This window comes from Molothrus ater, chromosome 1 (genome assembly GCF_012460135.2).
Source record: "Molothrus ater isolate BHLD 08-10-18 breed brown headed cowbird chromosome 1, BPBGC_Mater_1.1, whole genome shotgun sequence".
NCBI lineage: Eukaryota > Metazoa > Chordata > Aves > Passeriformes > Icteridae > Molothrus > Molothrus ater.
The window spans coordinates 129632676-129655515 of record NC_050478.2 but is presented as its reverse complement, the minus strand read 5'-3'; the positions used below and the strand labels follow the sequence as shown (position 1 = coordinate 129655515).

General features: G+C 39.1%; 1 protein-coding gene across 1 annotated transcript in view; it reads right to left on the bottom strand.

Moving 5' to 3' along the window:
* Positions 1 to 22840, bottom strand: part of RNF19A (ring finger protein 19A, RBR E3 ubiquitin protein ligase) — a 57838-nt gene that overhangs the window by 2295 nt on the left and 32703 nt on the right. Inside the window, 9 exon segments of the mRNA XM_036378745.2 lie at positions 271 to 414; positions 1934 to 2147; positions 2807 to 2968; positions 4979 to 5093; positions 9474 to 9636; positions 10190 to 10334; positions 12251 to 12459; positions 18248 to 18344; positions 18347 to 18997. Coding sequence (XP_036234638.1) covers positions 271 to 414; positions 1934 to 2147; positions 2807 to 2968; positions 4979 to 5093; positions 9474 to 9636; positions 10190 to 10334; positions 12251 to 12459; positions 18248 to 18344; positions 18347 to 18863 — 1766 coding nt within the window. The 5' untranslated portion in view covers positions 18864 to 18997.

The following is a 22840-nucleotide window of genomic DNA, read 5'->3' as shown; positions in this document are numbered from 1 at the left end:
ATCTTGTAAGGGGAAATGTTTAACCAAATAAACAGCTCAAAGGAAAACACAAAGTCTGAACCACCAAACGCTTCACTGAGCTACAGCAATGGCGTTCCTCTTTGGAAATAACCCTGCCAAAATGCAGAAAACAGTCACACCTAATTCCATTTGTAACAAAATCTACTGTTTCAAAGTGTATTCTTGAATGCAGAATAGCTGAGGCATGCTTAAAATATCCTTTAATAAGCAAGGCTTATAAATATTCTATTTTCACCACATTTCCCTTACCTGTCCAAAGGGATGTAGGAGTTCAGAATGGATCCTGCCATTGCTTTGGTGCTGGCATTGTCACTAACTGTTCCCAAGCTAACTGTGCCAGATTCTCCACTCAGACTGTATCGTTCTTTCTGCACATCTGCTTGTACTTCCAGTCTTTGAAAGAGAAAGAGAAAGTTACATATACTACCACAACAGTTAAAGCACACTTTGTAGATGGCAGTGAGTAAATAAGTCAGTAATTATGAAATAAGAGTTCTTGAGTCACTCCAGTACAGATAGGCTTATTTACCCTACTGACACACGTTCTCCATTCCCACTGTCAAAATTACTATTTTTTTATTAACACCAAGCAAACAAAAACACCTCAAAGCAAAAACAGAGTAATTTCCTAAAGGTGTTAACCGAAAGTTCTGGATTCTTTCCCTCCTGAGATTCACAAGGACAGCTTCCAGGTTCAGCTACAGCTCTTCTGCAGATAGTACACTGTACTCTAAAAATGGTGAAAACAATCAGAAGGGTACATAAATTCAAGACATTATAGTACCCATGAATCCCCTGCTGCAAATTACTGCTAATCAAATAAGAGGCACAGAACTGTGTTCTGTACTCTGCTTTACATTGTATTGCTATCAACTACAACAGGAATAATAGAAACCTGAGCAATCTTAAGCTGGGCTCAGCAGATATGCCAGAAATCAAATTACAAGCTTTTTTCCAAATGTCTTGTTTATCTGTGCACTGACATTGAAATTGGGGGTTGGTTTTTTTTTTTTTTGGTGTGTTTGTGTTTGTTGTTGTTTGTTTTTTGTTTTAACACTCAGCTCTTTATAGAAGAGGGTATGTATATCTCACTCAGCAGTCACAGCCTGGTACACCTGTCCTAGCGGAGGGGAATTCTTGATACTATCTCACTCTCTTTATTCTATATACCTTGGAATGCCAAATTACTCAAATGAGCAGTGCTGGCAGCTGATTTAAGGAGCATATTCCATTCTGAACTCCACATGCTAACAATCCTTTCTACACAGTCCCTTTCTCTTCAGGGTGCAGGAGAGCCAACTCCCAGAACGGCCCAAATTCACAAAAGGCACTGAGCATGTGACAAGAAGCTGGCACCTTGGCAAGGCCAGGTGTTCATCTGCTTCCCCTCCTGCCTGATGTCCATTTGGAGTCCATACTCCACCCACGTGTTCTGAAGGCACAGCTTGGTGCCTGCAGACCAAACAAGTCAGCAGTTCTGAATTTTGGGTGAGGTGCACCAGAGAACCCAGCTGCATTAGAGATGAGCTGCCCCCCTCTGACTCCTGGCTACAGGCAGCTCTCCTGGGGAAGCAGGAGAACAAGATCTCAGGCCCCACTCAGCCTAAACAAAAGCAAAGTCTTGAGGACTGTGGTCAGGCAGGATCTCTTGAAAAACAGTAAGTTTGTCAGGCATGAACTGGTTATCTCCCAGAGACACTTCTGTTAAATAGGAACTGATACTGAAAAGCAAAAACTGGGAAGCCAAGGAGGTGCAGTGGCTGTGGCTGCAGGGGGAGCAGGGCTGGCAGCAGGCCCCTCCCCTGTTAAAGCAGCTCACCATGGCACTCTCCATGGCACACAAAACTGGGAAGCCAAGGAGGTGCAGTGGCTGTGGCTGCAGGGGGAGCAGGGCTGGCAGCAGGCCCCTCACCTGTTAAAGCAGTTGACCATGGCACTCCCTGAGAGGCTGCCCGTGATGCTGGCCCCAGCCAGGGCCATGGTGCTGGCTGTCTCGCTCAGGTTGTCCCGGATGGCGCCGATCCTGTCCATGTGGCTGCCGCTGGCGCTCAGGCTGCCCGTCAGGCCCCCCACGCTGCCCTCCCCTATGCTGGGGTTGTGCCGCGCCTCCGCCACCGACGTCGTATCTGCAGAAACACACAAGGCTCCTCAGCTATGGAAGCAGCACTTAGCTGTTTCTGGAATGTGACCGTGAAAGCTGTTTCTGAAATTATGCTGAGAAGAAGGATTTATAAAACACATGGTCACAAAAAGAGAACTTTGTAAAAAAAAAATTCCCCAAAACCAGAAATAATTTTAAAAGACACCTTTCTTGGTGCTGCTATAATGGCTATGCCTGACAGCACATACTTAAGACAGCAAAACATTAACCATGGGTAGGATAGGAAACATGGATAAAAGGAATGCAGAGAGACCCCATCACACAGCATAGTGCCATGTAATCAAAAAATTGAAGCATCAGACCAGTCTTTAGTTGGCCCTATCAAAAAATAAAAAATCTAACCAGCTTTCACAAACCAGGATTCTGAAAGAGCAGCATTAATGGTATGTTAAAACTCTTACCTATGGAGAAGACTTGAGTTTGGCTTTGATTAAAATGGGCAATAACTTTGTAATACAGCCCAGCACAAAATGACACAGAGAAGCAATTATCATCTGAGAGGTGCAATTTCAGCAATGAGCAGAAGCAGCCTCAAATGCAAGTAGCTACTCTAGTATCCAAGACAGAAAATACAAGTCACAAAGCCCACATATTTATAGAAAACACAACACTGAATTTTCTTACCTACAGCTGCATTTGTTCCACCAACATTTATATCATTTTCATCATCAAATTCTATCCTGACACCTTTTCCATTGCCAGCTGACACACCACAGCCTCCACTTCGGCAGAGAGAAATTGGAACAACTCCATACACATAAGCCAGCATAATAGGAACACCAATACCTACAGAGGGAAGTAGAGTTTTTCATTAAATTGACTTTTATTTTGGAGCCTTTCATAAAGGCAACTTCATTTTCCAAGATAACTTAATAGTTGATTAATATTACACTTGAAAGAGATCAAAAGGGAGCAAAATTAAGAAATATTGGTAAATCACAAAGGTAAAATGACAGGAAAGTACTTTTAGCAGGCAGAATGTCCTCTGTCAGCCTTGGCAGGAAGAGAAACTTAATGACTGATGAATTAATACTTTCCATATGTCCATAACATAATTTACAAACAAAATTAAAGTCCTCTAAAGATTCAGAAAGGCTCCACTGAGGACTCTGCTGTTCCACCTGAGAGGCAGAAACAGCAGACTTCTATTTCAAATGTTGCTCAACTGAAAAAATTAGCACCTCTACTACTTTAATAATGGGCTTCAATTTACATCCACTTAAGGGAGACACGGCTTTGCTATCAATTTAATAGACTTAACATTATTATTACTCTGGGATTTTTCAATGTAAGCTTTCCTTTAAAAGTAAACAATTCAATGGAGGACGGTGGCAGGAATTAAGGAGAACCAGCTGAAGGAACTGTAGACTAAAGCACAGACAGATACACATCCATCCCACCACTTCGAGTGGAAGATGGAAGTTAGTCCTTTGGCATATGAATTAAATCATCCTATGGCTTTGCTGATGGAACTATATAGAAGGTACAAAAACCAGCAGATTGAAAAATGTCAAGTTGGCATACTCTGAAAATATCAGGAGGGAAGCAGACCTAATAGAAAGGCTACTCAGTCTAATCTAAATTAAGGGTTCCAAAGTCTCCTTCAATAGAAATTGCTCACATTCAAGGAGGCACTCCATATTCTTATGGTCATTCTTTTGAAAACCACACAATGCCATGAGACTGGAGGCCATTTGTTAATGGCAATGGGGCAAGAGCAAAACTCCACCACATAAAACCCAAGTGCTTTCCTTGAAAAGCCACATTTCATCTCTGTTCAGGAATAAGAAACAGCTTAAGAGAAATGAAGTAAGGCAGACCTATAAATACAACTGTGAGACTCTGTGTCCCACCACCTGTTTAGCAGGGATCTGACACCACAGCCACATGAGAACAATGCAATGCAGACTGACAGCAGTTTCATGGCTGGCATATCCTCATTTGCACAGTGGTCCACCATTGGTAACAAGCAGTTTAAAGCCACAGATTCATGGCCAAATTGAATCATCACTGGCTAAAAGTGGCCTCATCTTCTGGACGTTACTCATTACTCTCTGAGCATTGCTTCTGGCACAAGGGGGAACACTGCAGACAAAATGTGTGTACATGGGGCTGATCCAACTTAAAACTAAATGGTGTGTCTTAGTGTGAGTTAGCTATCCACAGCAGCTTACTGAGCAACTGTGAAGATGCCTGTGCTGCAACAAAGAAGAAGGCAGCGCCAGGCAAGTCCCCTCCTTTCAAAAACAATCTGGGTTTACAGTGATCTTGAAATTACCTGGGAAGATGAGACAACTATTTTGTAAGGAACAGCAAGATTCTCCTTAAATGCTATACTCAACAATCACCACGATAAAAAGTGTGATGTAATTTGAACTGACTCCCAGAGCAAAACAAGTGGTTTGTCAACTACTGCAAAGTTAAGTGTAAGAGAATTTTTTTGTTTTTGTTCTGCACGGAGAAAATTTTGATATGAAGTTATTAAAATATGAATAGACAATGTGGCAACAGTTTTTTTCTTGGTCATTTAAAAAACCTTTAAATATTTCAGTCTTAAAAGCCTGAAGTGACAACGTAGAAACTTCAATTTTCAAGATAAAAATTAGTCTTAATTCTTCAGGAAATGCTACATTAAAATCAAGTTGACTCTGCCCCAATAAATGTATAAGCTCTTCCTTGTCTTGGTTCCTTCACCTATAAAAGGAAACTGCAGCACTTAGTTGTGTTATTCATGAGTGTTTATAGAGCTCTGGTTGCAAGGTGCTACCAAGACACAAAATAGTAGTATTTGCTTACCTACAGTTACTGCAGCTACAACTGGAGAAACAATTACAGATAAGGTTACACCACCTGCTATAGCCAAATTTCGCTTGTGCTTTGAAATGTCTTTGCCTTCGTATCGATTGTGAATCTTGAAGAAGAAAAGAAAGGGGGTTTAGAGTATTATCAACATCAATAATACATTGCTGCAAGGATGGAAGAAGTGCAATCATCACTTCTATGCAACAATTTATTTCTTATCTCAAAGAAAATAAAATTTATACATATCCTAATTTTACTCTCCAAGTAAGAAGTCCTCCCACCCAGCAATTAAGCATTTATTCTCAGCCTCAAGTTTGAAGAGCTAAGTCATTGAAGAGCCTTGTTTAATCATTACTCCAGATTACATGGCTGGGAAAAGCAGATAAAATTCAGGATAAAGGAATTGCCACATATGATCAAATTGACACATCTTATTCCCAGTTGTCTTTTCCCTGAACAGTATGGAGTTGAAACTTTCACAGATTACTAGATCTATAGAAACAGGCTGACGTAACAGAGCCACAAGAGAGCCTTCACCAAACACAGCCTGGAGGGAGGGGAAAAAGCAAGAACTCCACTTCTCCAGCACCCCCTCATGACAAGCTGTTGAGACAAGAAATGTTTCTGCAAGCCTGAGTCTTAGCTGTGCTTCTGTTTACTGAGGAACCTGTGGCCCAAACCTCTTACTGATTATTCAAGTCTGCAATAACTCTGAAATGTGACTGCCTTAAACTCACCTGCCACAACCCCCACAAGAACCTGAGAGGCCTTTAAAGATCACTGAGCTACAGACTTCCCACATTTGCGTGTTTCATTTACTCTCCCTAGGAACATGGCTTCTCAGAGGTATGCACTACATCTAAGATATAATTACAAAGGAACAAGAGGTATCTTAATGGCTGTCACAAAGCCAAGTTAATCCTCACTCCATCTAAGGAAGAACACAAAAGATGAGTACACAAGAAGACAATGACAAAAACAAGTTGCATGTCATGCTTTCTAAATAGCATGTTGTTGAATGCTGTGCTTTCTAAAATATAATTTCAATTAGAGATTTGGTAAGGCTGTTTTCATTTTGGAATAAACAAAGTCTTTGTTCAGGCAAGGAAAGGGCAGAGAAGGCACTGTGCTTTGTGCAACGAGAATGCATTTACTTGCTCTGAGGTACAATACAGAGTGAGGGAGCACTTGAATATTGAACATGCCTATGGATGAAAAAGGAAAAACTGAACATGAACACTCACAGTGTGAGTATGTAAGAATTATAAACCCAGAAAGATTAGGTTTCTGATCAATTAGCAGGATCACCTAAGGTGCTGAATTTTACTGTAACAGACAATTTTAACTCCCGAAACAAAAGGCATAATGCAACAAGCAGACATCCATAAAGGTTACTGGATTCCTTAAACACAAAGCAAAAAAAAAGGAATGGAAGGAAGACGTTACAGAGTAGAAATTGATTTAAAACATCAAGATAGAAGGTCACATTGGTAGAAACTACTATGAAATAAGAAACTTCTGGATATTGACTAAATAATAAAGAATAACCAAACAAAAATACTAAGCCAGAAGAGAGATTTCAATAAACACAGAAACTTATCAGGTTTCAAGACTTATATCTATAAAACCAGAACACTAGCACTTCCTCAAGGAAACTCTATCAAAGCACAAGCACAAACTCTTCCAATGCAAAGGACAGACAGAAAGTTGAAAAAGAACAATGAAGCTTCCTTTACCAAAGCAGCAGCAGCATTAAGCAAAGAGAAAGTAGGTCAAACTGATATGAATGGGTATAGAAGAACAGCATGAGGGTGTTAGGCCAAAATCAGAAAGGTTAACCTAGGGGAGACAAAAAGCAAGGGATATCAAAGTCAAGAAGAAATTATTCTATGAGTACAGTGCTAGTAAGAGGAAGACCAAATTGGATCAATTTGCTGTTTAACAAAAATGAAAGACAGCCAGCAGATGAAACTGGAGACCTGTTCCTATTTTCTTTTCCCTTCAGTTGCCATTAAAGATCAACTGTGAGCCAGACAACTGGTGACAAAGAAGTAAGATCTGTATAAATGCAGCAGATTGGAGTGTACTTACATGAGTTGATCTGAGAAATATCTCAGCAGGCCAAATTTCAGAGTCATTAATAGTAATTTTTGAAAATTATTATTAGTAGGTGTCTGGAAAAAAAAATCCAGGAAAACTGGAAATGGTTAAATGGCAATGATAATCTTAAAAAGGGTACAAACCAAGAAGCTGAGGAAGACCAATGAATGAACTTTCATTTCCTGAAAATTGAGACCTTGTAAACATCAAAGCAAAGGTAGGAAACAAAAAGGTCATACTGAGGGTTTTTTTTTTCAAGTAGAAATCATGCAAATTTAATTTTCTCCAGTAACAAGATAAGTCAGCCTTGAGGATGGGGAGAAACAGATGTCACACACTGACTAATTAAATTCTTACATTCTTGCATGACACTCAAGTAGTTATAATAGTCCAGACTGAAAAAAAAGAATGAGAGAAATCTACTAAGCTTCATGTTAAACTACAGAAAACATGTGAATAGTCACTTTTTGTAACTCCCCAAATTTAGACTCTTCACTCTGTACTTCTGAGAGATGTGCCTTGGATCCAAGGGTATTGAACATTTTCATTAATGTGGAAGATGGAAGGAGAGGAACGTGTGTGTTGAAATTCAGGCCAGTACAATCTGGCATGGTTACAAGAATGCCAGAATTCACTCCAGTCATGAGAAGCTGAAAAAATGGCCTGAAATGACCAGATGCAGCTGAATGGCAATGAGTTCAAGACTACCTGTAGGAAGAAGCCAATTGCCTGAATTACCAGTATGTGGGAAAGAGTTTGTGTTTTGGAGTACACAAAATGAAGATAGCATGTTGTTGAAGAGGAGGTAACTGGTAGTTACTGGCACAGAATCACCCCTTCATTTAATTCAGCAGTAGTAATGCTGCAGCTTCACTGCTGTATTCAAACTGGACAAAAAGGTGGCATGAACGACTACAAGGAAATCCAGAAGAGGAGAATCAGAAACCTAAACCAGTGTTTTCTTGACAGTTCATCAAGAAAAGCTGGAAGTGCTAGGTTTGTTAAGAATGGACCTGAAGTATCATTAAATATGTAACAGCATATTGCAAAACAAAAGGATTCTTTGCATCAGCTGAAGAATAGAGCAGTAGGAATCTCATGTAAATTCTCTTCCTATACCTATGTTAAAAACACCAAGTTTTTCTAAGAAAACCAAGCTTGAAGGGCCTGTGGGATCTCCATTGTCAGATGTTTCGAAGCGCAAATATTTGACAAGGGTCACAGAGAAATGACCACTAAGCACTGGGGTACCACAGAAATTCTCACCAGGCTGCCCTCACAGACTAATGCTCTGAGACTTTAGTACATGAAAGGTGCTCTGTGATAGGGCCCTATTCCAAAATATAATGAGAAAAGCTAATAGTGCAATTTGAAACAGGTAACTGCTGCCTTCTTCCTCTCCTCACTTACAAGGTTCCCGTGACTGTATGGGATTAAGCTGTGACAGAATAAAAAGGTCAAACCCCAACTGTAGCAGAAAGCAGGGTACTTGTTAGAAAGAAAAAGATTAAACAAATACAGTGGAAAAGCTGTACCCCTAAACATTTTGTCTAGCAGACACACTCCCCCTTCCCTCCCCAACAAATGCAGAATTATGAGTCTGTGCCAGTCACTGCAAGAATCCATGCTGATAAAAGCAGATAAATAAATCTTCCAAGCCATCATTTCAAAAAGCCTATTTCCTAAAGATCTAGATAATTTATTACTATAGCTTAAATTGCATATAAGAATTTGTTGATTACTTTATAGTAAAAGGTATTATATTTTTTAAGAGGAAATATATCAACTGCCCTCTGATTAGCATGATCATGTTTAGCTCCTTCCTAGAAGAAGTAAAATGAAGGCAAGCTAGCTAGCACTGAAGACTGTTCCACATTGGTGGACTGGCCTGAGGCAATTAACAAGCTGCTGAGTATAAATGCTTAAATATGTGTATACAAAAACCTGAATAAGTATAATTTTATACTAAAATTCTGGTAACTAGCTGCTTTTCAGAAAAAAAAAATCCTTTTTGTCTTCCTTGTGCACTAAAAATTGTTTCATTTTAAGGGACAGAAGGGAAGCCACAGATTAAAACCAGAGCAATTCTGAAAAAGCATGCTGGAACTTTCATGGCAGGATGTAGAAATTGGATATTGTTCAGTGTTTTGCTCTGCAAGTTTTAAGAGAACCTAGATTCTTAAAAACACTGCTTTTCGTTCCTCTACAACTGACACAAATATCCTTAAAGCAGGGGTTGGCTGCTTTGGTATTTTGGAGATTGTTTGGGTTTTTGTTTTGTCTTTTTCTTTTAGAGGCCAGTTAAGATACCCAACTGAACATAGTATCACCCAAGCCATACAACAGAAGGTAAAACCTGAAGCATGTTGGGAGTTGAAGCACTTTTTACCTTACGTCCCACATAGACAGGAATTCCAATAATCATAGCAGGAATAGCAATGCCAGCTATCAGGGCAATTCCTACAGGAGCTCCAACAAGTGTCCCGAGCTGCCACAGGATTTTCTTCTTACGGCTCCATGGTTTCTTTCCCCAAAATGTGCAACCTGATGGGCTAATAGAGAGAAATAAGAATGCTGTAAAGAAGCAGTAAGTAAATCAAGGTAGCTATACACTACTGAAAATTTCTCTAGTTACAAAATTATTGTCCCTAGGTTCAAGTTACAGATGTAACACACCATCAGTTATTTAATCTGATTTTTTTTGCCTTGAGAACATATTTTGCAATGTAACAAGCAGCATATTGCTACACGCCAATCTATGGTTCACAGTAACCTGTATAATCAGAACTTCTGTATTGCCTAATACAAGGACAATATAAATGTATCAGGACATCAGTAAAAAGAGAGTGTGTTAATCCAAAATACTTGATTTGTACTAAGAACATGTTGCATGCATAAAATTCACAAAATATTTTAAAATAAAAATAATAAGCCACTAATTTAAATACATATATTGAAAACTGACTTAATTCTCTAATATGAACACTTCAACTGTGATTCTCTACTCCAAGAAGAAAGCCAAACTTACAGCACTTGGGAATCTCCTTCTAAATACTTTAGAAAACAAATCACCAACCACATAGAATTTTTTTTTCTTAAATGTACCTTAAATAATGTAAATCTGAGATCTCTTTCATACATAGCCAACAGAATTCACAGCCGCAGACGGCACAAGTCATGTGATTGCAGCTTCCATCATTCATTTTTATTATATAAGCAGCACAGCGTGGGCATGGCTTTATGTCATCAGCTGTTTAAAGACAAATATTAGAATCATATCAGTTCTTTAGACAATCAAATATAATCACAATACAGACATACATTTGGGAAAACTGATTGAACTGTTATCTGAAAAACTGAAGTTTTTTATAAGGTTGCTTTACAAATCTTCATTTGGCCATGACTTGGTATCAAATCTGTTTTTACAAACCTTGGACTGAGCAAAACTAATGAAAACAAGGTGTAGTAGACCACATTCAAGTAATTGAATAGTTAATGCATACTCTCTGTTCAAGATTTTCTAAGCTTAATGAAATATATATTAGAGTCTGACATTAAATATGTATGCTAACACAGGACTGATAATAAGGTCTCTTTAAATATAATCCTTTTTTACCTTTCATGCTGTTATGAATCTTGTACTTTAATATTCAGTCTCCACTCTGTTAACATATCTTAAATCCATCTCCTCATTCACATTAATGTACTTCTTTGGTACTGCCAACCTCCTCTTGAGTCCTTTTCACAGCCCTACCTTATACTTACTAACTCCCCCAAAAAATATAGTGGAGCAGAAGAAAACTCTGGAAAATCTCCATGTTCCCAAGTCAAATGTGGAAAAATGAGGTTAAGCGATCAGCTCTGTCAAACAAGAGGTCATTGAGCAACAGTGAAACATACACACACACCCCACAGTTGTGATCTTCACTCCTGTTTAGCACCTGCACTTCAGGACAAGCTATTTATTCACAGCAGCAGAAATACCTTGCAGCTCCTAACACAGAATTCCAAGTTTACTGCCTCGGTGCTACTAGGTAAGACAAAGGGAAAGGAGAGCTCTTGATAGAAAGAATACCTAAAGGGGTGCAGAACCAGCAGAAAAAAGTACCTCTACCAAGCTCAGTGCACAAGGAGTAAGCAGCTGAAAGGATTCATTAGCTACTCCCACATGAGAGCACATGCACAGCCTACAGGGCAGAAAGTACACAGAGCAAATTCTTCAGCACAGGAAAGGCAGAGCTACCGCTCTTCAGGCTGAGAGGAACCAAAAGGGTAAGGAAAGGAGCTGGTGTGCTAATTTATTTAGCTTATTTTCAGTTTTATTTGAAAGCTAAAGCAGGATGCTAATTTTTAGGGCAAGATGGGATGCATTGTTAAAATAAGCCAGTGCAAGCTACAAATTAGAGACTCTTGAGTCAGGGGCTGGATTGGAGAAAAATAGCTCTAACTACAAGGTGCAAGTGGGACTCTTTATCCCAAATATCTACCTTGCTTGTTCAGGCAGAGACAAAAGCTGCCAAATAAATCAGAGCTTGGTGTAATTCAGAGCCAATTCTTATCAACAGCAAACTGGAATTTTGATGTGCTAAACACTACTCTGAATAGTTTATCTGCTTTTTTTGGGAGTTACAAACAAGCTCAGCTTTAAGAGATGGAATTGTTTGCCTTCTGGTAGACAAGACAGATGAGCTTTTCCTGGAAAACCAGAAATTAGTACTAACAAAGATATCAAACATCAAAGCTGGCATCAGAGTAATGGTCTTTTTGAAAACAGAAAATCAGTGGTTACGAGTTTTAATTTTAACAGCTGGGGAACTTCACCTACAGTGGAGAAAGCAAGTGTACAAAGTGATACAACTAAAAATGTCAATGTGCAAGACGTAGGATGCCTAGCAGCAAGTTTGATTTCCCATTTTTCAACTACAAAGAACTTAAAATGGTGACAAGCTTTTAAGACTTAAGTCAGATGTTCTGGTCACAGAGTACTTCAAAGCATAACACTTAACATTTTAATCCAAATTTAGAATTATTATTTTATGTTTCTGAAAGACAAAGCATCTAGTATCTATCTACCATGTAACTATTCCATTCTTTCCTTATCTAGGGCTAACTGTGCAAATGTACAGAAAAGATGTTTTACAGACACAGCACCCCAGTGATAAATACCTGCTGCTCCAGATTCCTGGCTGTAACTGATGGATGAAGAACGAATAGTTCTCAGGCGCAGGCTCTGGGCTCTCTCCTGGCGAGCGGCATCGCAGGTCTGGTTGGGATGCCAGATCTGCTTGCAGTGGTAGCAGAACTCCGTCCCGCAGCCCTCCCGCCCGCACGTCAGCTTGGGGCAGCTGGCACATCCAAACGCGATCACTGCGTACCTTTAACAACGGGGCGAGAGAGAATTCTGTTCACAAAACCAGCTCCAAGTATAGCACAAAGCTGACTACACAGCTGGCAGGGCAGCTGGAGCAGGTACAAAGGCAGTGGACATCAGAAGTTGACTACTTCCTTCAGGAGATGGCCAGCACCAGCTCCTAAACTCCTCTTTCCACAACTCTATTGCCATTGCATTGGATTAAGATTGTACAGAAATACTATCATCACTGCAACGCTCACTCATCTTTACTCCATGCAGTATTCAAATATACTGTATTTGAAGCTGAATGCAATACTGTAAGGTTTACAGCCACCAAGAAACACCACAGTTTAGAAGAGTGGGACAATAAACGCAAAAAAGGTGTTGAAGCAATTAGGAAAAGTTATAGTTTCAGAAGTGTCCCAGTCACTCCGGGCATGTCTTAGATTGACCCTGTCCATTGCAATGTAACATACAGCTGTAACGACATCCGGTTGGACACTGCAAGACATTTTAGGATTTTACTAATTGCCTTTTATCATGAATACTATTACTTACTTTATATAGATGTTTGTTAACTCTTTGTATTTTAAAATGTCAAAACAATGAACCAAGTATTTTATAAATAGGATTTTGGTTTCTCAATAATTAAGGCATTTTTAAAAATACATTTCTAATGCAAAGGTAAAAATTGGTAAGAGTTTGGGCCTCAATGCCACTTTTACTCTGACATCACTACAGAGCAAAAAACCTCCAAGAATGCTGACACTTACAAAACTGTGTCACACTGCTTTGTAATCAGACACTACATGAACAGTTCTATACAATGAGCTGAAGTGACAAAACTGTTCCTTCATTAGACCTGCATTTCAAAGTTCACACAGTAAAAAACACAGTGTTCACATTAACAGTAAATACAAACATATGTATACATGTTTATTGATTCATATCCATTGTAGCTTTTTTCAATAATTTTATGTCATAGCTTTCTTTTAAATATATAATACTAAGTCCACTGGTATGAACATTTAAAACAGATGTATGCTTTTATTCACATGAACAGGGTCCCTGAGTTGAACTTCAACAGATTTATAAATGCAACAAGACTTAAGTTTCTGTCTGTTCAAATTAAGGTAATTTTATTTTTAAAGACTGTTTATTTTTACCCCCTGTCCATTTTATAGCAGTTGCATAAGTTAACTCAAAATATATTCTTTATTAGTAATGATACTTTAAAAATATTCCCACTTACAAGCCTATCTTAAAATTCAGCTATTTTTATTGAAGTAGCTAGATCTGAAACTCTGCAAAGCTAATGCAAATCCTGTCCCTTCCACTATTGTTTTAAAACAGCATATTTGATGTTCCTCCCTAGGAAATCTTGCAAACAAATAGGGCTTTCAACATTTAACTTACAGATGATGCAGTTACAAATGAGATACATGCTTTTGTCTGTTTACAAATATTTCTTGCTTTCCAAGTAGAGATTTATTTCAATATTTGCTAGACTCTTCTATATTGCTGCCAAGTTAATCAGCTTCATTTTCCCCACTTTCTGCAAACTGAAGAGATAATTGCTTTGCATGTACACAAAGAGACTCTGATCCAAACACTCCTTCGACATACGGGGATATATTCAAAGTTTGCTAATCTTAGACCAAAAATATCTCAAGTCTAAGACACAGAATAAAGTATCAATTTATATCCTGCCACCTTCCTATCACTCATAAAGCATGGACACATCCCTGAAAGCATTCCCTAACTGGGACTGATGAATTTGGCAAACCTTTAGAAAATAACTTTTTAGACCAGAGAAAAATCTCAGTTTGAACTGTACAGCATTACAGGTTTAATTTTAACGTTTGTGATCTTTTCAAAGGAGATATGAAGGCCTAAAGTCCTTTGGGGTGAGAGAAGGGACAATCAACCAAACTCAGAGTAATACCCAGTAAAACAAAAACCAGAGGCAGTGAGCCATTAATTGAAGGCTGCACAGTGAAAAGATAGAAGAAGAATCTGTACTCGTTTGCATGATCTGCTTTTTACCTGATAAAGGTATGAACATTAAGGCATCACTGCTCTCTTCTAATAATGTCAGCAATACAATCTCAGAGCAAAACCATTAAATAGTTCAAACAGAAGAAAAGACAGAACTCATCTGGAATACTGATTCAGTGATGCCTGTTAAAATTACACTGGAGAACTGGTATGAAAAATAGACTGTAAAGATATTGTTCTAGGAGAAGGCTCATGAGGTTTTGTACCAGTGCTCCTTCCTCAGGGAAGGATCACCTATGACAATGTCTCCCATCAAGCCACTGCTGGTAGGTTAGAGCTGGTCCAGACTTCCACAGTGCTTCAGGTAACAACATGATCAGGATGCATTTGAGCTTGCAACAGAAGCTGTGGGTGAAGCAGCCCAGGGTCAGAAAGTGTGTGGTGCCAGTGGTATGGACCATTCTGGCATGGGGCTGCTGCAGTGCAGGAGGCCCCTCAGCCCATCCAGGGCAGAGCTTCTCCTCCAAACTGATCTGCAGTTCTTCTATGGGAAGGATAAGAAGTTCTCCACTGGGACAGAAGTAAGAGCAATACATTTGGTACTGTAGATAACTGTGTTTCAAGATCTGTTTGGTTCTTGTTTTGCTGACCCTAGGACTTGTTTTTACTCAAATAGATTTGAAACAGAGAGAAAAAGAATTATTTAGTTCTTAACCATTAACTGTTGTTTCCTTAGAACCCAGGAGACCCATGATGTAAAAAAAACTCCTATGTTTTAACAGACTGATCTAGTTTCCCTCAATTTTTTCATTTCAGGGATCAAACTTTTTATAATTATGTGCTCTTTATCTGGTCCAGATTTTTGACTTAGTGTGCCGCCCAAACCCTGAAACAGTACTACATGGGACATTTGATCAACACTAAGAAGAGCTGAAGCACTGTTTTGCACCATCCATTTTTTATCTATTTGTACAGTAATTTTTTCCTACTAAAATGCTCAATTTCACACCAGTTTCCTATTTATTACAGTACTGTTTCCAATCTTCAAGTCAACTTCAGGAAATTATGCTACCCTCTGAAGTTATTGCACCTCTCCTACTTTGGGATTAATTGCACATTTAGTAAATGCATTCCATCCATCTCCTTCATGAAATATTTGATCCATGCTAAAAGGTCATAACCCTAATGCATTCTGCCAGTACGACACTTCAAAAACTGTTCAGAAAAAGAAATAAACCCCAGATTTAACTGCATATTGTACAAGTGGATTAGCTGCCAAAGCAACTAGAAACTGTGACTACTGTTGCACCACATAATTATTAAAGTAAATGTCTGCTGATCTGCAGTTTGTGTGCACTGAATGTCATGCATCATCCCTGAACAGCCTTTGTTAGCAAAGGCTCTTCTGTGGAAGTCTGAGTAGTGTTTGCTTCCCTAAACCTTACACCTGTAGAGTTCCTTCACCTTTCTACTAAGCTCCACCACAACATCAAATCCCCATTATTACTTTCCACACCACTCCCACTTCTCCTTCCTACCTCCCTCTGTGTGCTTTCCCTCAGCTGGGCACATACAGACTTGTCAGACAGTGCTGTGGTGGCTGCCTGAAAGCCAAATTTAAATTTTTAACAGGAGGATTCATACACAGGTACTACTCTTGCTGGAGGCACTACTGATGGTCTGTCTGTTGTTCAAGTAGTATGTATGCCCTTTCCCCTAAAGTACTTAGATTAACTTCTGCTGAATTCTCAATCCCTGCTGCCCAACAGATCTAAAGGTTCTGAAGGTTTCAAAACAATCAGAAGGATGGAAAAAAGACAAAACATGGTTGCAAGAGCCCTTGTTTGTTTAGGATGACAACCAAAAACAGTGATCCTCCTGAGAAGTACCCAAGTAGCCAACTTTATTCCACTTTAAACTTAGTAATGAGAATTCAGTGAGGGGGCACTATCTGTGCATTAAAAGCACAACTCATCTATCACTGTGAAGCATTTCCCTGCCACTTCAAGTATAAGGAAAAATCATGGCACCAAAAGCTCAACATAAGGTTGCCCATGCAGTACAAGTTTATTCCCTTCACACAGACATGGCAGAGTTTATCTGCCTGGAAATATACTGTATTTTTCACAGGACTCCCCTCCCAGAGTATGGAGCATGCAACAAGCAGTTCTGGAGCAATGACTTAAATACTTGCTGCACACTAATGCATTGCTGTGGTCCCATATGACTGCATGGAACTTGAACTTTGCTCTGAACACCCACTTTTTATTGTTATGATGGTATTATCCATAGCAATTATCATCACAGCTCTGACCATTTAAAGATTCTTAGAAGTTTGGTTTTTTTTTAAAACAGATAAGAAAATTGATGCATAAAAACCAAAACAGGTTAAACAAACCTGCCTTAGTCTACTTAATTAAATACTAAAAAAGTATCTGAAACACAAACATGGTATAATAGAAAATATTTTAACAGGTCTTAAATGCTTCTCCTCAACTTGAATAATAACTGCTTATACCACAAAAACTCAGGGCAAAGCATGCTTCTGAATATCAAATAATACCTTCCAGTGGTTGTTTTATTTTTCAGTATCAAAATATTAAGAGTAAACTGTACTGGCTTTGTCCATATGACTTTGTTACAAGCTCATGCAACCAAAACATCTCTCAAGTTATTTTTCCTTCTGTCCTCAAACTATGCCACAGCAATGCCATCCCACTTTGGACCAGATACGAAACTATCACCTTTCCAGTCCCTGCTTTTGACTTGCGTTAGCAAATTCTGTTTCTTTCAAAGTATGAAAGCAAAATTGTATTTTAAATAAGTCCTAAACGTTAAGCACCTGGTTATTAATATTGGAGTATTTAATCTACCTAACAGTCAGTCCTATCTTGCTTGTTCTCTTGCAACATTCTTCCTCTTCCTCATTCTTCTTACTGCTCGTCTGTGAGCCGTTGAAACAGAGCTGTCAGCCTCTGAGTTTTTAGTGTGCACTGCACATCTGGATTGCAGTCATGCCTATAATCTTTAAGCAGTATGATAACACAAACAATCTCTAAAAAGCAGCTTGCTGAACAATGGCATTATGAGACACCAGCAGCACAAAAGCATGATGAGCTGCTGCTCACTAGTATTCAGCCTACTTAGAATTCAGCATGATTTCAGAACTGTTTAAAGTATTAAAGCAAAGTTAAAACATTACGTTCCCCAGATAATAAGCAGGAACAAGCTGATTATCTTACATCAGAATCCTGCTGACAGGCAACAAGTGCTGTCTCAATCAGCCACAAGATGGAAGATATCTGAAGCAGGAGAGGCCTTTTAATTCAAAGAAAAGCTTAAATCATTTTTCACAGTTAAAAAGCCAAATTGCCCACAGTGCTTTAACAAATTAAGTTAAATTACAGTCACCAATTTTTCAATTCTCTTCAGTTTGAGCTTTGTATCATTACCTTGGCAGTGCAACATCTAAATTTCTTTTGCTTGCTGTAAATAAAGGCAGGCATCTACCAATAAAAATTGCTTGACATTGCTGAAACTCCCTCTGTGCCAAAAAAAAAGGAAAACCTACTCGAGAAAGCATTTTATTTGGGAAGGTGGTTATGGCTTGGAGAGGTTCTTATTGTTGTTTTCAATTTAATTTGTTTTGATTTCTTGTCTTTTTTCTTATTAAAGAGAATTCTACCTGCTACCTATTCGTACAACAGTAACAACACCCTAAGTAAAGTGAGTGACTTTTCAAAAATCATAATGCAATGAAAATGATGTATTTATAACTGTGACTTTTTTGCAAATACAGGAAAAATACATACCCACAATCTGGAGCTGGGCACCACCTACAGTCAGGATCCGCAACCAGCCATCGCCTGAGCATAAACTCTTCATATTTCTCCATCAGGATGTCATCATTAGTATCAAACGAATATCATGAGGATTAAAGCGTTCTGAGCATTCTGGGCAGCTAATATTAACTCTGCTCTCAGAGATCTCTATGCGCAGATACTGACGCAAGCAATCCACACAGGATCTATGGTGACAAGTCATTATCTCCGGGAACCTGTCCTTGGAGTGCCGCAAAAGGCACAAGGGGCATTCCATGAAGTCTCCGCTTGGTTTGCTGCTAGAGGTTGTTCCGTTATCAGAAGAGGTACACGTGGAGAAAATAGAGTTCTTGTCTGTACACATTTCTGAATGAATACTTTCAATACTTGCAATTCCATCAACACCTCCATTTAAATCCCTAGACTTGCGTTTCGTGTCTTTTTTTCTCCGAAAAAGTGAGCCCAATGAAATTCTTCTTTTCTTTGGTGCCTTTTTAACTGATGGCAAGCTCACAGAGGAAGCAGAAGACTGGAGGTCCCGATCAGAGCCCATTTGCCGATGTAAACTCATGTCTAGGTCACTCATCAGAAAGGGGTTAAATTTCATATACAATCCTAATCATTTTTAAGGATCAAATAGAGGCAGAGGATACAGGCATATTATTATGTAATCCAGTTTGAGAGTCTTCATGCAGAAAATTCACATGTATCTGCTTCCAGCAAATCCTTCAGAAGAATTCCCTGTATTAGGAGGAGAGATGAAAAAAACAGGATTAGAATCACAACAATCACTAGTGGTTCTGAAAGGTCACAGCACTCTAGTGACCTGTTATTCCTATTGCTACCTTCTTTTCCTCACCATCTGACCCAATACCTCTTCCTGTCAGCTTTTTCTAGCCTTTACATCCTTCTTATCTTAACAAGCCTGAAATTTCCTTCTGGTCAAGGACTATCTTTGTTACACTTAATCAGTGCAGAGAAAGGCATCTGCACTCCCCGTGCTCCCCCAAGGGAAGCAGGGTGTGTGCATGTGTCTATGCATGTGTACAAATTACCAAAACCCAAGGTGACAATTAAGTAAATATGCAAGTTCTTCTATAAAGCTTAGCAACAGGCTTACAGCATTGGAAAATTTTCTGTTTTCTCTACCTTACATTTTCTGCACATGTGATGAGGTCAAGTACAAATCCAATACAGTTAATTAAAAGAAAGATTCCTCAGTGTTTTTTGAACCATTCAGACTGACAGCAGAAATTAAATCACTGTGGCTAAACAACTCAAGATATTCTCAGAATCTGAGGGTTCTCAGAGAAGTATGCATATTTATAGCATAAGGCATCTGAATATTTCAGGGAGCAGAGCTGCAGAGTGACAGCCAACACTGCTTGATTATATAGAAGCTGAAGGGCACGGCAAAGACTACAGTTAAGGTGACAACATTTGAATTTTTTATCAGATGTATTTCTGTAAGGAAAAAAAAAGCCCCCAAACCAGATTCCCATCACATACCAAGCTTCAGTTATTACCTATGTATAAGATGACAGCAAGAATTTCCTTCTGTTCTCTGCTGCCTAAATGACTGCACAGTGAGAAGAGAGAGAAAGAAGGAACTCTTCCTGTTTTCCTCTGACAGAGGAAAAAGCATCAGATCATCTCCAACCAAAGCCACTAAGTTCTCCCCAAACATGCAACTATTCCCACTTCTTGGAAGCTTGACTGTACAATAGGAATTTTTTAAACTTTTGATGAACTGCATCTGTAACAGAAGAATGAGAAGACATTTGCACCAGTGTTGCAAATGTACACGCAAAGCTACTGCCCTGCAAAACTACTGCCATCCTTTCTTTCCTCAGTGTTTCCCAACCCCCCAGAAAGGTGTAAATGGGTTTCTATGACCTTACCAAACGATAAAATCAGAAACTGGATACTAAAACTAAGTCCAAAGGTAGGAACAAAGGAATGTAGAGATGAATGCCTGTGTTTATAAGAGCTAAGCAGTCTGCACAGCCCTTAGAGACCGGCACAAATCCAAACACGTGCTGCAGCCTCCGGAAGGGATCACTGAGTTGCTTGGGTCGAGACTAGGGAAGTTTCAGGGGACGGCTCAGCAGCAGCGGAAACAGGAATCCCTCTCCAAAGAGGAAGCACAGAAATAGCCCCCAGGCTGTCCCTGGCAGCAGAGCCACTGCTGGGCCCTCTGCACACAGCCACGGGCAGCTGCTGGGTCTGCACCAGCAGGGAGCCGAGACAACGCCGCTCAGAATCCACGACCAGCAGGTTTGGCAGTGCTCCGCATGGATACTACCTTCCTCAAGTGGGAACATCAAAGACAAGAGAAAAAAGGGAAAAAAACCCACCCCCCCACAAAAACCCCTACCAAGAAATACGTACTTCTCCTGGTTTTGATAAAAAGAGGTCTTACATTCTGAGCCCCTAGAGTTCTTTTAGAATTAAAAAGCCACCGTATTCTATTTTTCAAATGCTGAATTATTACTGCTTTGTCTTTCTTCTTTTTTTCCTAATAGAGGAAAATCTTAGTGTGAACATATTAAAAAAAAATCTTAGCTTACTTTCAGAGTCTAAAAGAGTATAAATACCTCAAGAACATAACATACTCTTCCTTCCCTCCTAAGGGAACGTTTTTAGTCAAAAAAACCCGTCTTGGATGCTTTACCTGCTCCTGTTCCCAAAACAAATTTAATAATTTTGCAGCCGCTGTTTCTCATTAAATGAACTAAAACATTCCCTGATCTAAAAAAATAAAAAAATGTGAAACTGAAAAAAAACTACTCCATAATTTTCACAGATGTCCTTCTCTTCAGGATCTTGGTATTCTGTTATATCATAGACAGACACAACTGATAGACCATGTCTGAAATATACTACAGATAGAGTCCATTGCTGACAATTAAATTTGTATGTTCAGAAGTGCAAGAATAACCTTAAAAGCATTTTTATAACTGGATAATTACTAACATTGGTATGTTCACACAGATTCCACGAGGGCAGTGAAAAGTGCCAACCTCCTAAATCAGGAGAGTTCATGAACAAAATGAATAGCAAGCAAAGCATTAATTTCAGGCAAAAAGTCTGTTGCTGTTTGTTTTTTTGGAGGGGTTGTGGTTTTGTTTGTTTTTAAAAATAAAACAGAAAAAGGTAGGAAGTAAACACAGTAACACAGCCAAGTGTATGACTACAAGCCTTCCCCTCCTCCCTTTCTCTGGAGAGGAAAGAATGTGTTATTACAGCATTTCTGCCAGTTCCAACAGATGTACAAAATCAAGAAATAGCAGTTCTGGTGGTGAACCAGTTGTACTTTTTTTCTTTTTAAATAAACAAAGATTCTCCCATGATGTTAAAAAAGAGACCAGTACATCCCATAGTTCTCTCTGCATAATGGGATCTGAAAAGCAGTCTCTCTAAAAGAGCAGATTGCTCTTCTAAGGAAAATAGTTAAACTTTGACAGGACTTTTGAAAAGAAAAGTTGCCAGTTATTTCAGACAATCATCAATTATGCTCTTTAGATTTAAATGCATAGAACTAGTTTCAAAAGCCAAGCTCTTCCTTATATAGTAATTTTGGACTGACATTCTAGTGACGTTCAAAGATGACTTTGCTGAAGTGAAAAGATTCAGCAGATGATTTATTAGAGGAAAAAATGAAGACAAATGTTACAATGCTAATAATGATCAGAGCTGCACAAAACCATAAAAGCTTGACTAGCGCAATCTGGAGCACTGGCCGGTTCTCATGTTGCCCAACCCAACACAGCATCTGCATGTTTCTGCTGACAAAATAAGTAAAAAATACTTGATTTTGTACAGCCAGAGAACACAATGCCTGCATTATTCCAGCAACAACGAGTTCACATGAAGGGGATACGCTGTGTGCAAACTGAAGCTCTGAAATCCAACTACTTGAAATGAGCTGAGATACACAAACTATGGTAGTAATAAACAATCTGATTTTGAGGCAACAAACATTGCAAGTTTTGCATTACTCTCACTGACCAGTATGAACTCTGTCAACACACAGAAGAAACTAATATGGGCAACAGCAAATGGACAGAAAAAACAGAGAGTGCAAATCCTAGAACTTTAAAGTTCACCACTGTTTTCATCATTTCCTCAAAAGCACCTACCGACTACAGAAAAACCCTATTTCTGGCTCCCCGCCATGCCCAAAGCCCTACCATAAATCCGAATTCCAGCCGTGCTTTGCATTCTGCTTGTGCCACAGACTTACCACAAAACACCAGTTGCCACAGCACAAACACACCTTGTCATCTGGAGATGCATAAAGGACATTTAGAGTTGCAACTACTTGAAGCTCAGTATTAAGCTGGTATCTGTTCCTTCTGCAACCCTGCCTAAACTATTTGCTAGGGAAACCTAATAAGCATCCAGCTAAATGCCTTCAATAGTTGTTTTGACCATGCTCCTTTAAGTAAATGCTGTTGGTGACCTTATAATGGAGGCAGAGGGAAAGGAATTGGGAATAATCTTGCCAAAGGAGAAGATTTCAACTGAACAGATGACTGGGGTGATAAGTATCTTCTCATATGGCTCTCCATGGCACAATCT